This window comes from Hippocampus bargibanti, linkage group LG02 (assembly GCF_051943395.1).
Source record: "Hippocampus bargibanti isolate YZ-2025 linkage group LG02, ASM5194339v1, whole genome shotgun sequence".
Classification (NCBI taxonomy): domain Eukaryota; kingdom Metazoa; phylum Chordata; class Actinopteri; order Syngnathiformes; family Syngnathidae; genus Hippocampus; species Hippocampus bargibanti.
The window spans coordinates 24,687,608-24,706,021 of NC_142735.1; the positions used below are offsets into that span (position 1 = coordinate 24,687,608).

At 45.1% G+C, this 18,414-nt stretch overlaps 3 protein-coding genes across 6 annotated transcripts; 2 read left to right on the forward strand and 1 right to left on the reverse strand.

Moving 5' to 3' along the window:
- Window positions 1–576: 576 nt before the first annotated feature.
- On the forward strand, window positions 577–4,940 carry slc10a7 (solute carrier family 10 member 7). Its single transcript, XM_088990406.1, has 12 exons — window positions 577–822; window positions 1,471–1,553; window positions 1,629–1,765; window positions 2,074–2,149; window positions 2,224–2,262; window positions 2,338–2,373; window positions 3,261–3,344; window positions 3,407–3,572; window positions 3,703–3,754; window positions 3,842–3,915; window positions 3,980–4,125; window positions 4,358–4,940. The coding sequence occupies exons 1-12, from the start codon at window positions 723–725 to the stop codon at window positions 4,382–4,384; spliced, it is 1,020 nt and encodes a 339-aa protein (XP_088846532.1). The 5' UTR covers window positions 577–722; the 3' UTR covers window positions 4,385–4,940.
- Window positions 4,508–8,972, reverse strand: reeld1 (reeler domain containing 1). 2 transcript variants are annotated; one of them, XM_088990404.1, is made up of 5 exons: window positions 7,996–8,972; window positions 7,613–7,820; window positions 7,242–7,518; window positions 7,000–7,160; window positions 4,508–6,925 (listed from the first exon to the last, which is right to left on the reverse strand). In XM_088990404.1, exons 2-5 carry the CDS (start codon window positions 7,818–7,820, stop codon window positions 4,983–4,985), a joined length of 2,589 nt encoding a protein of 862 aa, XP_088846530.1. In that variant the 5' UTR covers window positions 7,996–8,972; the 3' UTR covers window positions 4,508–4,982. The 2 variants fall into 2 exon arrangements, with proteins under 2 accessions (XP_088846530.1, XP_088846529.1); XM_088990403.1 differs by having other exon boundaries at window positions 7,613–8,972.
- Window positions 8,973–10,390: 1,418 nt separating this feature from the next.
- LOC148902103 (uncharacterized) lies at window positions 10,391–18,370 on the forward strand. Of its 3 annotated transcripts, none has more exons than XM_089017941.1 (9): window positions 10,391–10,662; window positions 11,963–12,326; window positions 12,516–12,707; window positions 12,786–13,259; window positions 13,338–13,398; window positions 13,484–13,602; window positions 14,616–14,658; window positions 14,735–14,914; window positions 16,354–18,370. In XM_089017941.1, exons 2-9 carry the CDS (start codon window positions 12,104–12,106, stop codon window positions 16,997–16,999), a joined length of 1,938 nt encoding a protein of 645 aa, XP_088874067.1. In that variant the 5' UTR covers window positions 10,391–10,662; window positions 11,963–12,103; the 3' UTR covers window positions 17,000–18,370. The 3 variants fall into 3 exon arrangements, with proteins under 3 accessions (XP_088874067.1, XP_088874085.1, XP_088874076.1); XM_089017959.1 differs by having other exon boundaries at window positions 13,484–13,536; XM_089017950.1 differs by having other exon boundaries at window positions 12,044–12,326.
- Window positions 18,371–18,414: the final 44 nt, after the last annotated feature.

The following is an 18,414-nucleotide window of genomic DNA, read 5'->3' on the forward strand; positions in this document are numbered from 1 at the left end:
ACAGAAAGATATCCCATTTGAAGAACGCCTATGTGTAGACAATATATCTAAGACACATCATGGACGATACTTCCTTGACTTTAAAAATGTGCCAAGTTACTAGTTGATTTTTACTTTGCATGGCAAGTCTTGGTTTGCAGGATTGTATGGATGTCTGAGTGTATGTCGCTACTTCTACTTTCATTTTAAACATCACATTCTTGGCTCAGTGAAACATAACTTTTAAAAATATGTATGTAACGAATAACACTGTTGCTGGCCTGTCATTGAGAAGCTTGCAGTTGTCAAATTCCTTGTTTAACAAAGAAATATAAATCCAAGCAATTAATCGGGCAATGCAGTCAATACATACATCACCAGGACAACCCCGAATAAAACTCCCTTAAACGAAAAAAAGACAATTAAAGTGATTGGAATATCCAAATTTGATCGACCTTTAATAGTTGACGTCCAGGAAAAGAGAATCAGGCCGCAACAACAAACGACCCGGAAGCAGCCTGATTCACACTTTAACCAGAAGGTGTCAGTATTGCACTCCAGGGGTTATACGCCGCTCTCAAATAACACGAAGAAAAACTGCGTTCGGGGAACTCCTGACATCACGACAACGAAACCCTGTCAAGCGAGTTCGTGTTTAGAAAGGCGTTGCAAAAAGAGCCGTCACTGGACGTTTAGCGTTTCAGGGGCCCACCGGGTGATCCGGAAGAGGCCGGCGCTGAAACATGGGTCTTCTGGCCACGATACGGAAGGAATGGTTCATCATTGGGATTGTACTGGTGATATTGTCGGCTAAAGTGGAGCCCAGCTTCGGTTCCAAAGGAGGTGAGATCAAAATGTGTGTAGGATGTCAATAAACCCCCATCGTATTAATGTGACATCTTAGTTTGAGGACTTGGCTGATATGCGCGCACACTGTCAGAATTGCTGATTTTAATAATGACTATTCAAAATTCCGTTTACCGGTAATAATTTGTATTGTTTTAAGGCGACTTTGAATCTGAACTATTCGTCTTAAATTTTATTCAGGGAAAAATATAATAGACGTGTCTCCAAATTCTAGGTAATTTAAACTTGGGATCTGGAAGTTGTGCAGGGAGGTTTGGTGACACGTCGCGTTTACCTCGAATGGCAACCCACAAGCGCACACACCTCTCTACGTCATATGAGGATCGAGGCCGGTGAAAGTGTCTTTTGTGACGATAAGATAACTTATCGCGATCGTAATTTGCCAAAGCAATATTTGTGCCATCCTGGAAGACAGGAGCCACAGTGTGATGTGTTTAATGACTTGGGCCCATTATCCTTGTCTCGTGAAGATAAGATAACCTGCAACTGTTCCGCGATACCGTGCCGCTTACAGAATTTCAGAATTAAACATGATGTCATCAGATGAAGAAATGTGGCTGCGTGGTTCCATCTTTACCGTAGTGAGCATGCACTTCCCTCAAAGTCTCTCTATGTCTGCCTCAGGACCGTTGAAGCCTGAGATCACCATCTCTTATCTCGCTGTTTCTCTGATCTTCTTCAACAGCGGCCTCTCATTGAAGACAGAGGTGACATCCCCTATAAGAATGCGAAAACACGACAAGACCGGCAAATGTAAATGATTGTGCTTTACATGTTTGCAGGAGTTGACCAGTGCTTTACTTCACGTGCGACTTCACCTCTTCGTTCAGTCCTTCACGCTGGTATTCTTCCCGCTGACCATCTGGCTGCTTGTCAAAGTGCTGGCGCTGACGACCATCGACCAATGGCTGCTCAGAGGGTAACATTGCACATAAATGCATTCCTTTATCCACGAACTGTTGACATTACCAGAAGGGAAAAGCCGAAAGGAAAAGAAGAAGTTGACATGACTTGAAAGTACACACAAAAGTCTCATTCATGGCGAGCTATTAAGGGGGGCGGTCATGTGTGAAGTGAACCCCTACTTTTTGCATGGAATGGTTTTAGACCCACTTTCACTCTGGGAAAATGCACGACATAAAGAAACTGTTTTTAAAAAAAATTAATTTATTCATGCATTACTTGCTCTTTTTGCAACATGGTCATCATCCTCGTGCCGTTGCCTAGGTTACAAACGGTGAGCTGCATGCCACCTCCGGTCTCCTCGGCCGTCATTCTCACCAAAGCTGTGGGCGGTAACGAGGTAAGACCCAACCTTACGCGAGGTGAGAAACAATGTGTCATTGCCATGGTGACAGATTGTGTCTGTGTTACCAGGCGGCTGCCATCTTCAATTCTGCGTTTGGGAGCTTCCTGGTAAGGTTCAAATGGCGTGCACCTTGTCATGAGTGTGAAGTGCAGTGTAACATTTTTTTGTTGTATTTTGTTCAGGGTATCATGGTGACACCGACCCTCCTTCTTCTCTTTGTAAGTCGATCTGATTGGACAAACATGAAACATTTTTGTGATGGCACTTTTTTATCATTTCTGTCATGCTGACTGGTGTCATATTCCTCATTAGTTTTGCCGTCTTGTAATTTTTTTCCCTAATATCAGCAAGTGACTTATTGACCCAGTTACCGATACTAACAATATTTTTGATGCACAAAGCTTAAATCTGCACTATGACAAGATGTACGTGAACACATTTCTTTCTATCGGACACGCGTGATCACGCACCAATCTTTGAAATGGCCCAAGTGTAGCGCCAACTAGTGGTGAGGAGGACCTAGTCAATATCAGAATCTTATAATTTTCATTAAATCTTCTTCTTTTCCTTTGGGTTTTTCCCTTCAAGGGGTCGCCACAGCAAATCAGTGTCCTCCATCTTTATAGGTTTGATTGGCATGTTTGTTTTGGCCAAGCATTTACGTCGGATGCCCTTCTTGACACAACGCTCTATATTTATCCGGGCTTGGAACCGGTAGAAGAAGACACTGGCTTATGTCCCCCTGTAGCTACAGAACAAGCAACTCTATGAATTTAATACAGTAAAGTCTCGTTATATCGATATTCAAGGGAGTCCGAAAAAATATCGATATAACCGGGACTATCGATATATCCGACCCTGTTTGCATGTAATTTTCTCCGTGCGTGCATAAAAATAGTATCGATATAACCGGGACTATCGATATATCCGATATCGATATAACGAGACTTTACTGTACTTGGAATTAGTAGTCTGCCATCTGTAATAAAAACAACACAAGATAATAATGGGTAAAGATAAAGGTTTTTTTATGTTTTTTTAAACACATCAATTTTCACAAAAGCTTTCAAGGTTAAAAGTTTCCATTTTGAAATGTATCCTCTAGCTGGGCTCATCATCCTCCGTATCCTTTGCCTCCATCTTCTCTCAACTCTTCATGACAGTGGTGGTGCCGCTCGTCGTGGGTCAGGTATGCCGGAGAAACCTTTTGGGGCAAGGCGAGCGTAGTTTTCACCGTGTCCCCCAAAACAGGTGTGTCGCCACTTCCTGAGGGAATGTCTGGAGCGCAGGAAGCCTCCGTTCGGCGCCGTCAGCAGCACCGTCCTCCTCATGATCATCTACAGCACCTTCTGCGACACTTTCAGCAATGCCAATGTTGAGCTGGAAGCCACCAGCCTGCTCGTGGTTGTTTTCATCAGTGAGTACGCTTACATCTCCAACCACCGGGTAGAGACTAAATTGAAAATATTTTGTCATCTTTTATATGCAATTACTCAGTTGAGTCAAGCTAGTCTGAGAAGGTTGTGTGATCCCCTGTTTCCTTCCAGTTTTCTCTATCCAGCTAACTTTTTTGCTGCTCACTTTTGGATTTTCCAGCAGGTGAGTTAGGCTCTCAGTCTAGCTGTCTTCAAAATAATCCAACACCTCACACAGCATTGTCCGCGCTGTGGTTCATTTTGTCCGCAGATCCGGCTCAGGATTTAGTCCCGCCGATACGGTGGCCATTATGTTCTGCTCTACGCACAAGTCGCTAACGCTAGGTAGGTATCGGAGTTTAGCAAGATGCGGCTGCCATTGATTGATGCATACGCTGTCGCTGTGCAGGTATCCCCATGCTGAAGATCGTGTTCGCAGGCTATAAGCATCTGTCGCTCATCTCCGTCCCCTTGCTTATCTACCACCCGGCCCAGATCCTCCTCGGGTCCGTTCTGGTGCCGACCATTCGCAGCTGGATGACCAGTCGCCAGAAAGTGAGCATGCCTCTTCATGTTTATTCTTTTGTAGAGTCTGACCAGACTTTTAGGTATTGATTAGAGTCAACTTGATTGCTACTATGCGGTATAGCTTTTAAAATGTTATTTCCGTTGTGAGATGATGTCTCGCTTACTTGACACGTACATTCTGATTTTATATTATAATTGTACGATATCTTTGTCAGGCTAACGCAGACACTTCAAATTTCACATGTGCGCTTATTTCCAGATGATGCCGAGTTTGCAGCCCGTCTGAGGAGGTGAGCAGCTCACTGGGCAATCATGTGCCTTACTGGGGCCAATCAACAGCGACCTCAGCCAGCAGGGGGACACAAGGACCAACTGCTCCTTTACAGCCCTCCACAATGGCAAAAAAACAAAACATTTATTCTTCTTTATTGAACAGAAGCAAAGATACATGTTTTATATTTCTTGACGGACGCGTGGTGTTGCTGGGACCATTTTTTGGGGATTGTCTTTTCTACATTTTCTACTCACATTTCCAGGTTTTACTACTTCGAGGAAATGCCAACTTTGTTACAATATTTTTGATATTGTTACAAGAGTTGTGCGGTTAGAATATATTGTATTTAATATAATTTGTAGCTTTGAATGTTTCATTCGAGTGATGATGGACCCTGAGGTAAAATTGTCTTTTTTCTTGTGTCCGACGCTATGAACATTCACAAAAAAAAACGTCAGACTACAGCCAAAGAGTTTCTACTTTTCGTACTTTTGCCACCTTCTCTTTTCAATCATGGATTTACAGAAATAATCTGAAAAGTTAATCTATTAAAAAAAAGAAAAGTAAATGAGGATCCAAACTGTCTTCTTTCCCCACACTGGATTGTATCTCAGTCTCCAGGCGATGCTAATATGTCGTACCCGGCAAGTAGCATCAGGCTGTTTTCGCGGATTCGACTGACTCTGACCAAATCGCCACACTCCTGGACATGGATCATTCCTCGCTCGCCTCTCCCGTAATCTCTTTCCCGGTCGTGCAGCGTGACCTCTGTGTGTTTCCCGCAGGCCTGTCTGTACACGTAGCGCACGCCGACCACCAGCGCCATTCCCAAACCGGCCGAACAGCCCAGAAGCATTCCCAACTCCCAAGAGCGATGCCTGGGCACAATTTCTGGATACTTGCCTTCCACACCTGGCGTTTTGGAGGGGTTCAAGGGAAACTTGGGCTCCAGTTTGGGCGGCATTGGTTTCAGTTTTTTTCCAATGTTGGGTTGAATTTTGTGGCTGGAGGTAGATGGATTAAATTCTTGTCTGGGATTAGATGATGCAATGTGGTTTTGTTTTTGGGATGGCAAACGTGGAGGAGGTATCGAGGGGCGGCTAGTGAGAGAGCGACGTGGAGCCGGGGAAGGTCCTGGATGTGGGGATGTCACTTGGGAAGAAGGAACAGAGAACACAGTAAAAGGCAAGGATCCCATTGAGGTGGAAATGGAGGAAGAGTGGGAAGAACTTGAAGGAATCGATAGTTTGGTTGGAAATAAGGTTGATGACAAGATGGATAGAGTGCCGGTAGTCTGCAAAGATAAGGAGGATTTTGCGGTTCCCGGGATGGAAGAAGAACTGAATGGATTATTGGAAGACAATGTGGCTCGTGGTGATGATGGAGAGTTGATGGGGCTACCTGAGAGAAACTTTGAAGATGTTGAGGAGGACCCTGTTTGGAAAGGGGAGGTTTGAATGGTGGAAATCGATTTGGGAGGCGTAGACACGGGAAAAGGTTTTGGAAGAGCGGAAAAAACAGGAGATGATTTGTCTTGGCTGGCGGAATGTGTCAAAGACGGATTCTTGGTGGTGTGTTTCGAGACGTCAACAGGAGTATTGCGGCTTGGTGGAGTTATAACATGTCTAGAAGAAGAACCGTAGGAATCAGATATGCTTATGCTATTGAACATTGTAGATGTGGAAGCGTTGGCAGCTTCAGTCTTCATTGTGAACAGCAAATCATGTAATCTTCTCGTGGAAACTGAGAGTTGAGTGTGGGGTGAGACAGTTTGGAGTCTGGCTTTGGATCTCGGTTGGGGTCCAGTTCTTGGTGTCTCAATTGCTTTGTCAGACGGTAGAAGATTGCGCAGCTGCGTTTGATTAGCGCTCGCGGGAGGACGCGGTGGTCCATCTGTGGACTTGGTATGAAGCTGTGGAAGCACATTTCGGGATGGGGGCTTCAGAAGAGTCACTAAAAAGCGTCTGGAGTGGGAAATTGTCTGGGTGGAAGACCTGTCGATTTCAGTGTTCATCCGTGAATGAAGAAGAGACAAAGATGAGCCCCTTACTTCATGTGTTGTGTCGCTCCTTTGGGATGTGGATAATCTGGTTAGGATGACATACGGAAACAATCCTGGTGTAAAGTTTTGTGGTCCTGTTGGTTTGTAGAATGTTGGCACTGCGGTCCTCAGGTTAAGGACATGGTGATTTTCTGGAGGCTGTTGTGGATTTGGTGTTGGCGTCCCTGTTTCTGGATCCTTCCAATATCTCAGGGAGGGAAAAACGAAATCACGTGCAAAATCCCCACCTTGATCTGGTGGGTGCGGAGTAATGAAAGGAAGGTGTGATGAGGAAGAATGGCCCTTTAATTCTTCAGGCATTGATCCTACGTCTGAGTAGCTGTCACTTGGTAGACTTCTTGAATGTTGAGGTGTCGTGGAGCTGTACATACTAAGCTCTTTATCCTGTTGGTCCCCTGCAAGCACCGTTCTACTCCAGACCGCTTTGGGGGTAACGTTTGGTTCTCCTAACGGAGTCGGACTGTTGTGATGGCTTGTGTTGTTCAGTGGAGCTTCAGGCCAAAAGGAGTGTTAGCCATGACAGTACAAGTGAAGAATGATAATTCATTGATCATTAGGTTTGTACCTGGCACGGGAGTTACATTTCTATCACGGAGACCAAAAACTGATCCTTCTGTCTCTGCTCCTGTTTGGTTTCTCCCAGTCGAAAGACTTTGTCTCCCATCATGGACCACTCCAGACTTAATCCCCGCCCAGTAAACAAAGTAGGACTGAACAACTGTGATACTAGAAGGACAAAGAGTCCACCGTGAATGTGGCACATTGTTCATGAAAAGTGCATACTATGGGTGTGGATTGTGGACTCACTAGAAGCGAATGTCTCCCACGGGTGCATCAGGAGCCCTCCATACAAATGACAGGTTTCGCTTCAGCTGTTTATCCGAGTGGGTGAGCGTGTCGCCTTCCGACAGGCATCGTAGCGTGTGCGTGCCGGGCGGAGCAAGGGTCCAGGACCCGCGCACCAGAACCGGACCCTCTTCAGGGGACCCTGGCCCACCTGCGATTCCAGCCATGACGTGAGAAGCGTCACTACTGCGGGCCTGCAGCAGGAAACCCATGAAGTCTCGAGAGCTTCGGACTTTCACTGCGGACAGATGTGTTGGTTTAAGGACGTTGTTGAGCCATAAGATGCAATGATTGATCTGATCAATTGTCACTAAGGTAATGGTCAGTACTACCTGTCACCAACTGTCCAGGTAGATATGAGCGCACTGATGTCCGAATAGTGATGTGGTTCTGCTGCGGGTCCTGAGGTTGGGCTCGGATGTGGCCTGGACTCATCGTCTGGCATGAAGAAGGTCCCGCACCACGAGAGAACCCCATGACAGGGAGGGCAATGGTTGACAAAATCACGATTGTCCCCAAATAAAGTCGGCAGCACTGCATCTTGGGAGGCAATAGAGAGCTATATGGCACAATTATTGCACTCCTGACAGAGCATTGTGATATTTGTTTACAGTTCTTACTTTAGACTAAAATGAAATCTGCTTACATTTCTTGGGATAACTTGAACGCAATTAGAAATCGATTGAAATGGGCATATGATGTTGCGTGTTCTTACCTTTCCAGGATGTCTTCTCTGTGTTCCACACTAGACGTCTGAAGGCGAATGTGTGAGGGTGGGCTTTGTGTTTGGAAGGACTTTGGACGGGGGCTATGAAGTGTGTGTGCGTGTGTGTGTGTGTGTGTGTGTGTGTGCCCCCCGCACACACACACAAGACCCCCACCACCACCACCACACCGCCTCACACACACCCACACGCACGAGCACGCACACAGCCCGACATCCTAACAGGATGTACACCAGCTGCAGCCGCCTGCCTCCAGGATCTCCTAAGTAGAGGCTATTCCCTCCTCCCCCTGTCAAAATGACACAAAGTTCAATCCCGTGCCACTTGCTGGGTTGTGGTCCTGTGATTCTTAACCACATGAATGTTCCTTGTGACATCATCTTTTTTGTTTGACATTTCATAGGAGACCACAGACAACATGAAATGCCTCACTCTGAATCTCAGGTTCTCTCCTTGTGCTGGTTGGAGGTCTCATGGGTACCTGACCTGTGAAACGGATCGATTACAGGAGAGTTTAGAAGCAACTCTTATGGCCAAAATCAAATTCAACAAACTTTAAATTGTACGGATGATGGTGTAAAGCAAGGGTATCAAACTATTTTTTTTTTGCTGCATGCCACATTGTAGTTATGCTTTCCTCTCCAGGGTTATGAATTTAGGGAAACCATTAGACGTTTAATCTTCTCAACACATTCGATAGAGGATGCACAACAAATGAATGAATAACTAGTTTTCAAATTTAAAGTAAAAAATAATGGCTGTTATTGTGGTGTACATACGACAATTTGATGGGCCTTGATGTTGACACCTGTGGTAGAACGTAAAAGTCAGGAAACTTCGATAACGTCTCGGAATTCATTCATTTTGGTGGTGACTCGCGTATGTTCTTTAACTGCTTTTTGTCTCCATCTACAGGCTCATACCAGACACTGCGGCAGTAGGTGTGCTTAATATGCCATTGACATGAAATTAGAAAGCAAAAATACTCGACCAAATGCATACATGTGAAGTTTCAGAAGTCATAAATCAGTAGATTTCCGTACTCGCGACTCTGTGGTGTGTGTTAAAATAATGTGAGAGTTACAAAAGTCTAAATTAGAAGTAAATAAAACACAAGAATGCTTTCATTGTTTATACATTGTTATACATTCAATTAGTATATGAAATGTATTTTATTTTTTACGTTTTCTGTTGTTTTACCTTGCAATTGAACTGTCTGAATTGTGTCAATAGTCACTTTATAAAGTGAGTATCGCGGTCAAAATCGGGAGTCTCCCGACCAAATCATGACACTTAACATGTAGGCAAATTTTGATTGTTTATTTATGTATTTATTTATTTATTTATTTAGGTCCGGCCATCCCTCTAACAAAAAAAAAACGTAGTTTTGGACAAGGTTGCTGCCATGTCAATTTTTATTCCATTACATCAGCGATGGGAAAAGTACTCACACTCTTTTATCTTGTCGCAGTGCTCCCAAGAAAAGGCCACAAAATATTTCCCAGTTACACCCATGTGATCCTTGGGGTTATACAGTGTAAATACATAGAATACGGTTTCTGTTTTTTAATCCAACTCTTGTCTTCTTCTTTTCCTTTCACAGCAACTCTTGTAAACATAAAAATGTAGAAAAGACAATTTTTACAACCTCAATATAAAGTACAACAAATTATTTCCCTCTTTTCATGAAGTCCTTGTTGGACAAATTAACGAGTACAAAATAAGATGTTTTCAAATCCATATGCAAAATCCAGTCTGTTTCATACAAGTCTCACGATTTGGTCGGGAGACTCACGATTTTGACCACAATACTCACTTTATAAAGCGACCATTGACACAATTCAGACAGTTCATTTGCAAGAAAAAAACAAAAGAAAATGTAAAAAACAAAATACTTGTTTTCATACAAATGTATAAATAAACAATGAAAGCATTGTTGTCTTTTATTTAGTTCTAATTTACACCTTTGTAACGCTCAAATTATTTTAACACGCACCAGGGTCGCGAGTTCGAAAATCTCCCAGTTTATGATTTCTGAAACTTAACACGTATATATGCTGTTTGGGGCTGTGAATGGTGCTTGTGGACTCTGAGACGTGTGGACCTCACTGCACTGTTCTGTAGAATCAGACAACTGCGTGTGCCCGTGTGAGCTTGGCGCGTGGACGGAGCCACTGTGTCCATCTCGCGCACACTCACGCGCGGGGGGGGGGGGTTGAGAGAGAGAGAGAGAGAGAGAGAGAGAGAGAGAGAGAGAGAGAGAGAGAGAGAGAGAGAGAGAGAGAGAGAGAGAGAGAGAGAGAGAGAGAGAGAGAGAGAGAGAGAGAGAGACGGAGCGAGGGAGCGAAAAGAGAGACGGAGCGAAAGAGCGAGCAGAGGCGGAACCTCTATCTGCCCTGCTCAGTGACCGACCCGTCATCCTCCTCTCGGCCTGGAACAAGACGTCTCCGCGCGGTTTTCTCCTCACTCCTCCCCTCGCCCGCCCCTACCTCAACTGGCACTGTTGGAAGTGGTAGAGAAAGGCCGGAGGTCGACGCAAGCAGGGGGCAAAAAAATAGAGGCGGGAATTCACTCGAGAAAGATGTGTGGTCTATATATAGGCTCTTCCCTGGACTGCACCATCTCAACCACCGCCGCCACCTGCCCTCCCGGTACCGGTAAGTCTCAGTGGGTGACCGGGGAAGTGGGGGCGGGGGCAAGGCGTCGTCTGGTCGTCCCGGAGAGGGTTGTCGAAGCGAATTGACCCGAGTGGAAGACTTCAGAGGTCTCGTGAGGTCGAGTTCCGTTCAGCCATGTTGCAGGGGCGTGATGGAGAGGAGGAGGGGGGAGAAAGAGGGAGAGGGGGCGACTGGGCTCTTGACACCTGCCCTCTTTCCTGGTACCAGCCGAAACGGAAGAAATATACCGAATTGGCGCACCCGTCCTCCCACGCCGGGAAGTGACTTTGTGACTCGCGTGTGTCAGCCATGTTGCGACGGGGGGGGGGGGGGGGGGGGGAAGCGAGAGGGGAACAGCGAGGGTCGCCGGCGGGAACTCCCGCTTAGTCCGCAGGGTTCTCACACCTTCCGTACGACTGGTACCGAACATGGGGGAATGGAGGAAAGGGGGTCACCGTCATTTACGGACTCCCGTGTGGAGGCACGGATGTCGAGTTGGAGTGAACCGGGTCGACTGGTGTCAGAGTGGATCGAATTAGTGTTAGATTATTTTTAACATATTAATAGTTTCCAACAATTTGACTGTATTACAAATAATTTATTTTATATATATATATATATATATATATAACGGTAAAAGCAATGTTATGGGCCTTCAGGTTGTTATTGGTGACTTTTGAATTAGGAATTATAGGGATGGATATTGTGAAGAACCCCAATTTATGATTTTGATGGATTCAGTTGTAATTTGCCATTAATGAAAAAAAATTGATTTTAAACCGGCGACCAGTTCTGCTGTGTGTGATTCTTGCGAGAATATGTGAATTAGAAAATGGAGGGATGTGGGATGTTTTTAATTCATTACAATCAATAATAGCATTCCTGTTGACCAGTTTTAATGTATGTGCTGTTTTTGGGGCCACATGAACTTGCATGGCATGTTGCATCAGAATTTGGGGCAATAGAATGGCTGAAAAAAAGATTTGCAGAATAATTGGTTTACAAAAGTAATAAATGATGCAGTTGTGGCCAAATATAAAAAAAAAATAAACCCCTAAAAATTACTTTGATTCATCAATATTTTTTACCAACCATAATCAGAATTCATTGTTGCAAATAAGGTCACGGCAGGAGATGCTGCAGCCTGTTACCATGGTGATGTGATTATGAGTTTTCGGGTCATATCCATTCAATGAATTGGCGGATTACGGGATTGACTTTGATCATGTTTTGTTTCTTGTCATCCTCATCATTCACCTTCCTTCATCTGCCTTGCTTGGCATTCATCCCTCGCTCACAGGTCAGAATCAGTCTACGGAGTAGATTTTCATCATGCTCTCGTCTCCTCCAAGTGGCCAAGAACCTTTACGTCTTATTTTAGCATCCCTCTCGGATCGCTCGCCTCTCTTCTGAGTGTGACTCCCTTCCTCGTCGCTGGGAAATGAAGCGTGGGTCGAGTGCGTTACAGCCTCCTCCAACACCTCCCCCTCCTCAGGACATGGCCCAGCGACACACACAGGCAGCTCGTCGGCAGGACCACGTGCACGCTGACCGCCGGCCTGAGTCGTGCAAAGCAGGTTTGAGCTCCTTCTTGACAGCGACCTCTCTCTTCAGCCCTGATGTCAACACCAAAATGGCGTCTGACCTTCTCATTAGGCTGTCAGGTAGTTTAAATTCACTCCCACAGTCACACTCACACACACACAGACGCACACACACACACACACACACACACACACACACACACACACACACACACACACACACACACACACACACACACACACACACACACACACACACACACATACACACACAGTGTCTGTCTGACGTCTTTTTGTGCATGACTTCAGAGGCCACCCAGAAGTCCCAGGTGCTCCCTGGGAGTCATCGAGAGGATCGAGGTGGGCAACAGGAGGAACCGGGACTTGCTCTGTCCCCCGATGGCCCCGGGGCCAGTCCCGATCCACCTTCGCTTCCTCATACGCCTGAGGGTGATGCCACCACAGACACTCTAGCTTCGGACTTGCTGAGGAAACTGGCAGGTTTGTCCGTGTTTGCGTTCATGTGTGACGATCCATCCGTCTGACGGCGAGAACTTGAGTAAATGTTTTTCATGGCAGAGAGTCAGTTTTTGGCCCAGCCCCATGTGAAGGTCAAGGAGGAAGAGACGTCCATGGAAATCGACACGCAGAGCATGGTGGGTGTCTTCTGCGACAGGCCAATAACAGGCGTGCAAGGCCCGTGTTCTTCTAGCGATGGAGGCGATCGTTTTTTGGCCGTCAAAAAGGAACACGGCAGGGCGGAGGAGACGGCGGATCCCCATCTTGCCGATGATGTTCCGAATGTTCCTCTTGCTGTCAAACTGGAAGAGGAGGAGAGCTTGGCGGACACTTTGGTTGAGCAGATTCTTGCCAGGGGAAAAATGGATGAAGAGACCCAACCCCGGTTGTTCTCCGGCATCCTGATGGATGACCAGCAGTTCTTCGGAGACCAGTTGTGTTCCGGAGCTAAAATGGCAGAGCAGTGCCTGCGGGCGGCGCTGTGGCAGGACATGTCTGTCAACCTTGCATCCACATTGCTTCACCAGCTCTCAGGTAGTTCACACCAGGGTTTACTTTTGTAGCATGTCAAATTTGGGTCATGTTCATCTTATACTTTTGCTCTCCATCCAGAGCGGGTCGCGAAATCCTCCAGTGTGCCGGCACTGAGGACCAGCACCTCCACCAGGCCCAGGTCTGTGTCTGCTACGTTCTTTTTCTTCATCTTCTTCACTTTTTCTTTTTCAAGGAGTGTGTCCGTCTCTTTGTATCACATTTAGTCCAGTCCTGAAGGCGGAACCAGCCTGGTCCTGCTCCTCAGAGCCTGCGTATGGTATGCAAAACATCCACAGTTCTGACGTGATCACTGTTTCTGGTGGTTGCCAAAATAGCAAACATGGTATGTTGTGCAAAAAAATGAAAGCGTTTATCAATTTAGTTTCGATTAGATTACATTAGATGAGCCTTTATTTGTCTCACAGTGGAGAAATTCACAATTCACAGCAGCAAAAACAAAATATAGGAGCTGCTGTAAAAGCAGCCACTTTCGCCATCTTGAAGTCCAAAGAACCCAAAAATAAAATAACAAATAACAAGACAACACAAAAGACAGACAGTCTTCAATCTTTAGCACTTTCTGCATCCTCTTTGTTGCATCAAGCCGTTCTAGATGAACGAGGAGAGGATCAAAGCCTCATTTTCACCAGTGGATCAGGGACATAATCATAATCACAATAATAATAATAATAATCACTCCTTTCTTCTCATTGCGGGCTCCTCAAGCCATGTATCCATTCAGCCGCCGTCCGTCCAACAGCACCGACCTTTCCGCTGAACAAAGCGGGGCTGTGAAGATGCTGCCCATTACAGGCGCCAAAAAGCACAATCGCCCCAGAGCTGTTCAGCGATGACACTCAAATGGCACCGACATTCCTCTCAATCAAAAACAGTGCTGGCATATTCGTGCTGCCGAGAAGGCGGCAATTTGTTTGTAGAATAATAAAGTGGACACAAATCTTGTATTTTAAAACATTCATGTGAATTGGATTGCCATTAATGTATTGGAGCCCAAAATAAAAAAAATGTTTCCGACGTAAAAGCTTGGCCAAAACAAACCTGCGGATCAAACCTCTAAAGATGGAGGACACTGATTTGCTGTGGCGACCCCTTGAAGGCAAAAGACGAAAGGAAAAGATTATAATCTCACCATGGAGAGCATTTAATTGTTTTGCTTGTCACTCCAGTTTGAGTTAATACAATAAGTACACTTGATTTTTTTATTTGTGTAGTGCTTTCACAACAGCTGCAGCTGTATCAAAGTGTTTTACTTTATATTAGAGGAAAAAAACAACAACAAAATAGTACACCAGAACATAAAACATAAGAGATATTTGTTACTTTTGTCTCCTGCAGGCAATCCAAACAGCCCACGAGGAAGTGTGAGCTTTTTCTACAGGTGAGTTGACCTCACCCACTGAAAAGCTTGGTTTGCCGTCGCCATGGATACAAAGAGCCTTGCTCCTTGCGCTCAGGTGTCACGTGTGCGGCTTTGAGACCGACAGGCGCCTCCTTTTCCGGTCTCATATGACGGATCATCGGCTGCAGGAGCGCGGATCCTTCTCCCTGCGGTGTTGTGTCTGCGACCACTCCACCAATCAGGAAGCGTCCATGAGGACGCACGCCGACAAACACGTTCTAGGTGGAGCCACCAGGTGTGACGCGACCGTCGCTTCTTTCATGTTAGATTTTGCTCAAGGAAGGTCCATTTGTTGCAAAAAGTTGCTAAATCATAGAGATTCCCCTCCCCCATTTTTATTTTTTGCAAGAAAGTGTTGTACTGTATGTGCCCTCATTCCTGCTGTCGTCAGCAGAGGGCAATACTTCCCATTGTACCAGCTGCTCTCGAATGGATGAAAACTGATCCATTCGATCAAATTGGACCAATGCAATATGAATCAGGTTTAGTCACGTTTAATCATCACTCTTTCCTGATAAAAAGGTTTAGCATTCTGTAAATTACACAGTAATATTATTCAAATTATCAGAATCAGAATACCTTTATTCGTCCCGCAATGGGGAAATTTGTAAATTACCTAGCCATATTGGAAACAATGACAAAAAAAGGAAACATACAAACATCAAAATCTATCTATCTATCTATCTATCTATCTATCTATCTATCTATCTATCTATCTATCTATCTATCTATCTATCTATCTATCTATCTATCTATCTATCTATCTATCTATCTATCTATCTATCTATCTATCTATCTATCCATCCATCCCTCTCTCTCTGTCTCTCCATCTATCCATCCATCCATCTATCTGACTGTCTGTCCATCCATCCATCCATCCATCCATCTTTGCCTTGCAAATGACTGCCGACCACTTTAGGCTGTAGTGCCCCTTTCGCCCCCCCAAAAAAATAAAACAAATAAGCAGCAAATACACATTTGAATGTGCATGTGCCAAACTGGAATTGAGCAGGGGTGTATTCTACTTGAAAATATTATGATCACCGGTCACCACCACAGACGTGGTATTCCAGGCACGTGCCCTATATTACAACAGGAGTCAGCCTATCTTTTTTGAGGATTTTGATATGATGGACAAACCAAATATCTTAATTACGTTGAAAAATGTAGTAAGTTGATTATTTTTGGGAGAAAGAGCGCTCTCACCTATATATTTTTTTAATTCTTTAATACTTTTTTTTGTCCGGCAGTTTTGTGCCATCCTTGAATGGTACACTATGAAAAAAGGACACAACGTGGTTTATTGTTATTTGTTTCAAACTCTTTATTGTTAAGTTAGCTTCCTGGATCTTTTCTACGTGCATTGAAACATGCTTTCTCGCATTTTGACTCGTTCACAATTGTGCAACCCAATGGCTCCTGCCAGTAGCAATGAAAATGTGTGGCACCCCACCAGCATTTAAAATGTCCATCCCTGATCGAGTTTGGGCTTTTTAGCATTTGGCTAGTTTCAAAACTTGCTCTCAGTTCCCAAACATATTCAAACCATCCGGAACTAAATTTACTGCTTAGTGTTTTCAGGAGCAAAAAGTTGCTAACGCTAGCAAGAGAAGTTCAATTGCAGCAGCGGTCGTCAATACGTTAACCACCGCACTTCGCCTCCACCCCCGCCAGATGCCCCCTTACCCTGCCCGCCGGCAGTGCACCGACAGTTGCCATGGCAACCCCACCGGAGACGAGCACCTCGGAGCATCGCTGCCGCATCTGCCAGAGGTCGTTCCCCGGACAACCGGAGCTGCTGCTTCACTTCCAGGGTCATCGCCAAGGCAACCAGTACCGGTGCGAGCGCTGCGGCCACCTGACGCGCACCGCCAACAAGCTAGTGGAACACGTGCGGGTGCACACCGGCGAACGGCCCTTCACCTGCCACCTTTGCCCGTACAGCGCCAAGCGGCGGGACAGCCTGCGTCTGCACTGCAAGGTCAAACACGGAGCGCACGCCACCGTGGCCGCAGCGAGCGCCGCGCATTCCTCCGGCAACGTGCACACGCATCGCACCTACGTACACGCAGACAATCCCAGCAAACACGTTCGGCGACTGCACACTGGCGTGCCCTCCTCGTCTTCGTCATCTCCCCATCTTCCTCTTCAAACCTCGCTGTGTGAGCTGGCCGGGTGGAGGGATTTGTCTCCCCTTGTGCCCATCACGACTCTCCTCTCGCTGAAGCCTCACTTGGGTGGTGCCACGTGCTCTCTCTCCTCATCCTCTTCCTCCAACAAACATTCTTTCCTTGCCTACCTAGGCCTGACGTCTTTGTGAATGTCTTCCCTCGTCCTTTCGACCTCTTTCTTCATCTTCTTCTCACGACTCCTTCAATGGATGTAAAATTCCCGCTGCCACATTTAAGAATGTCAAAAGCTGACACACTCAACGCCGTTGGCTTTTCGCCATTCGTCGGAGTGCTAACTCGTAAAGCACTTGACTCCTTTTCTTATGATTGTCTTGAATTATTACTACTAGCTATGTGTTGTCCTTCAGAAACAGCCAGCTCCGTCACTTTTTTCTGTGAATTTACAAGAATGAACGGACAATGAGATCATTGAACCAAAACTGTCAATATTTACTTCAGAAAAAAAATCATAGCCACAGCTAATGGTCATGAGCAAGTCATGCACTGCTTAAGGATGCACCAAAAGCAATATTTACTGTTTGCAAAATGGACGATAAACTGTTTAGAAATGGTCTTCCATTTTTATTTTTAGTCCTTGTATTTTGCATATAACGCACGGAAATAATATTGCCTGTGCAATTATCTGTGCTCATTATACATAGCGCCCTCTGGTATTTGTAGTGAGACTAAATAACCGAAATGCCTTGAGTTACAGGCTACTTTATGTTGAAAAAAAAACGCTAAAACGTTTCAAAATGGGTTTCAGAGGTTTGTGTGATGCCTATGTTATGTTTGAGAAAAGTTTGTGTTTTCCAACCATATTTGGTTAATATAAATCAGATTTTTCATCACAATTGTAAGGTGCATCTGCACCTCGTCTCTGCATTTGAGATGCATATGTAGTGACACACTCAATTAATATGGGGGAAAAATGCTATTGGTGCATCCCTAATTAGAGTGATGATTGCCCCAATGAACTGCATGAAATTATATTTGAATGTCTTTTTTGGGTTGCGGGGGAACCAAACCAGCACTATGTTTTGCCTTTCAAGAAGAAAAAAAAATCCTTTCTGCATGTGACTTCACTTGGTTTGCTTTTGTGTGGCAGTTGTGTTAATGGAGGTTCTGAAGGACAAATACGCTCTTGCTGATCTTTTTGTTGCCTTTTCTTGTATAAAGCAACCCATGTGCACTTTGTTGGCTTGCTGATGCAAAAAAAGACAAACCATTATAAAAGTAACACTTTTACACTACATTATACAGTATATGTGTATATATGCAATATATATACATGCATAAATATAAATATGCAATATATATACATACATGAATATATATTGCATACCAAGATTGTTTACAGGTCAGTTTGACTGTCGATTGTCTTGTTACAAATAAGCTCACGGATTCAGCAGACAGGCAGTTCCAGTGCTTGAAATGTGGATGGATCCCAGAGAGGGTCGTGGTGTTGTCCTCAGCTAAATCCTCTTTGCTTCCGCTTAATCAATAAAGTCTCATTTAAGGACAGGAACACCTCCTTCTTTGTCTCACGACAGTTCCTTTTCTG

Bases quoted from the DNA above. Each gene is read 5' to 3' on its own strand.
- slc10a7 (XM_088990406.1), top strand. From the start codon at position 723: ATGGGTCTTCTGGCCACGATACGGAAGGAATGGTTCATCATTGGGATT. The intron at 3,345-3,406 runs GTATGCCGGAGA...CCCCCAAAACAG, and splicing joins TGCCGCTCGTCGTGGGTCAG to GTGTGTCGCCACTTCCTGAG. The intron at 4,126-4,357 runs GTGAGCATGCCT...GCTTATTTCCAG, and splicing joins GGATGACCAGTCGCCAGAAA to ATGATGCCGAGTTTGCAGCC.
- reeld1 (XM_088990404.1), bottom strand. From the start codon at position 7,820: ATGCAGTGCTGCCGACTTTATTTGGGGACAATCGTGATTTTGTCAACC. The intron at 7,161-7,241 runs GTGAGTCCACAA...TTGTCCTTCTAG, and splicing joins GTGGGAGACATTCGCTTCTA to TATCACAGTTGTTCAGTCCT. The intron at 6,926-6,999 runs GTACAAACCTAA...TTTGGCCTGAAG, and splicing joins AAATGTAACTCCCGTGCCAG to CTCCACTGAACAACACAAGC.
- LOC148902103 (XM_089017941.1), top strand. From the start codon at position 12,104: ATGAAGCGTGGGTCGAGTGCGTTACAGCCTCCTCCAACACCTCCCCCT. The intron at 13,260-13,337 runs GTAGTTCACACC...CTCTCCATCCAG, and splicing joins ATTGCTTCACCAGCTCTCAG to AGCGGGTCGCGAAATCCTCC. The intron at 14,659-14,734 runs GTGAGTTGACCT...CCTTGCGCTCAG, and splicing joins AGTGTGAGCTTTTTCTACAG to GTGTCACGTGTGCGGCTTTG.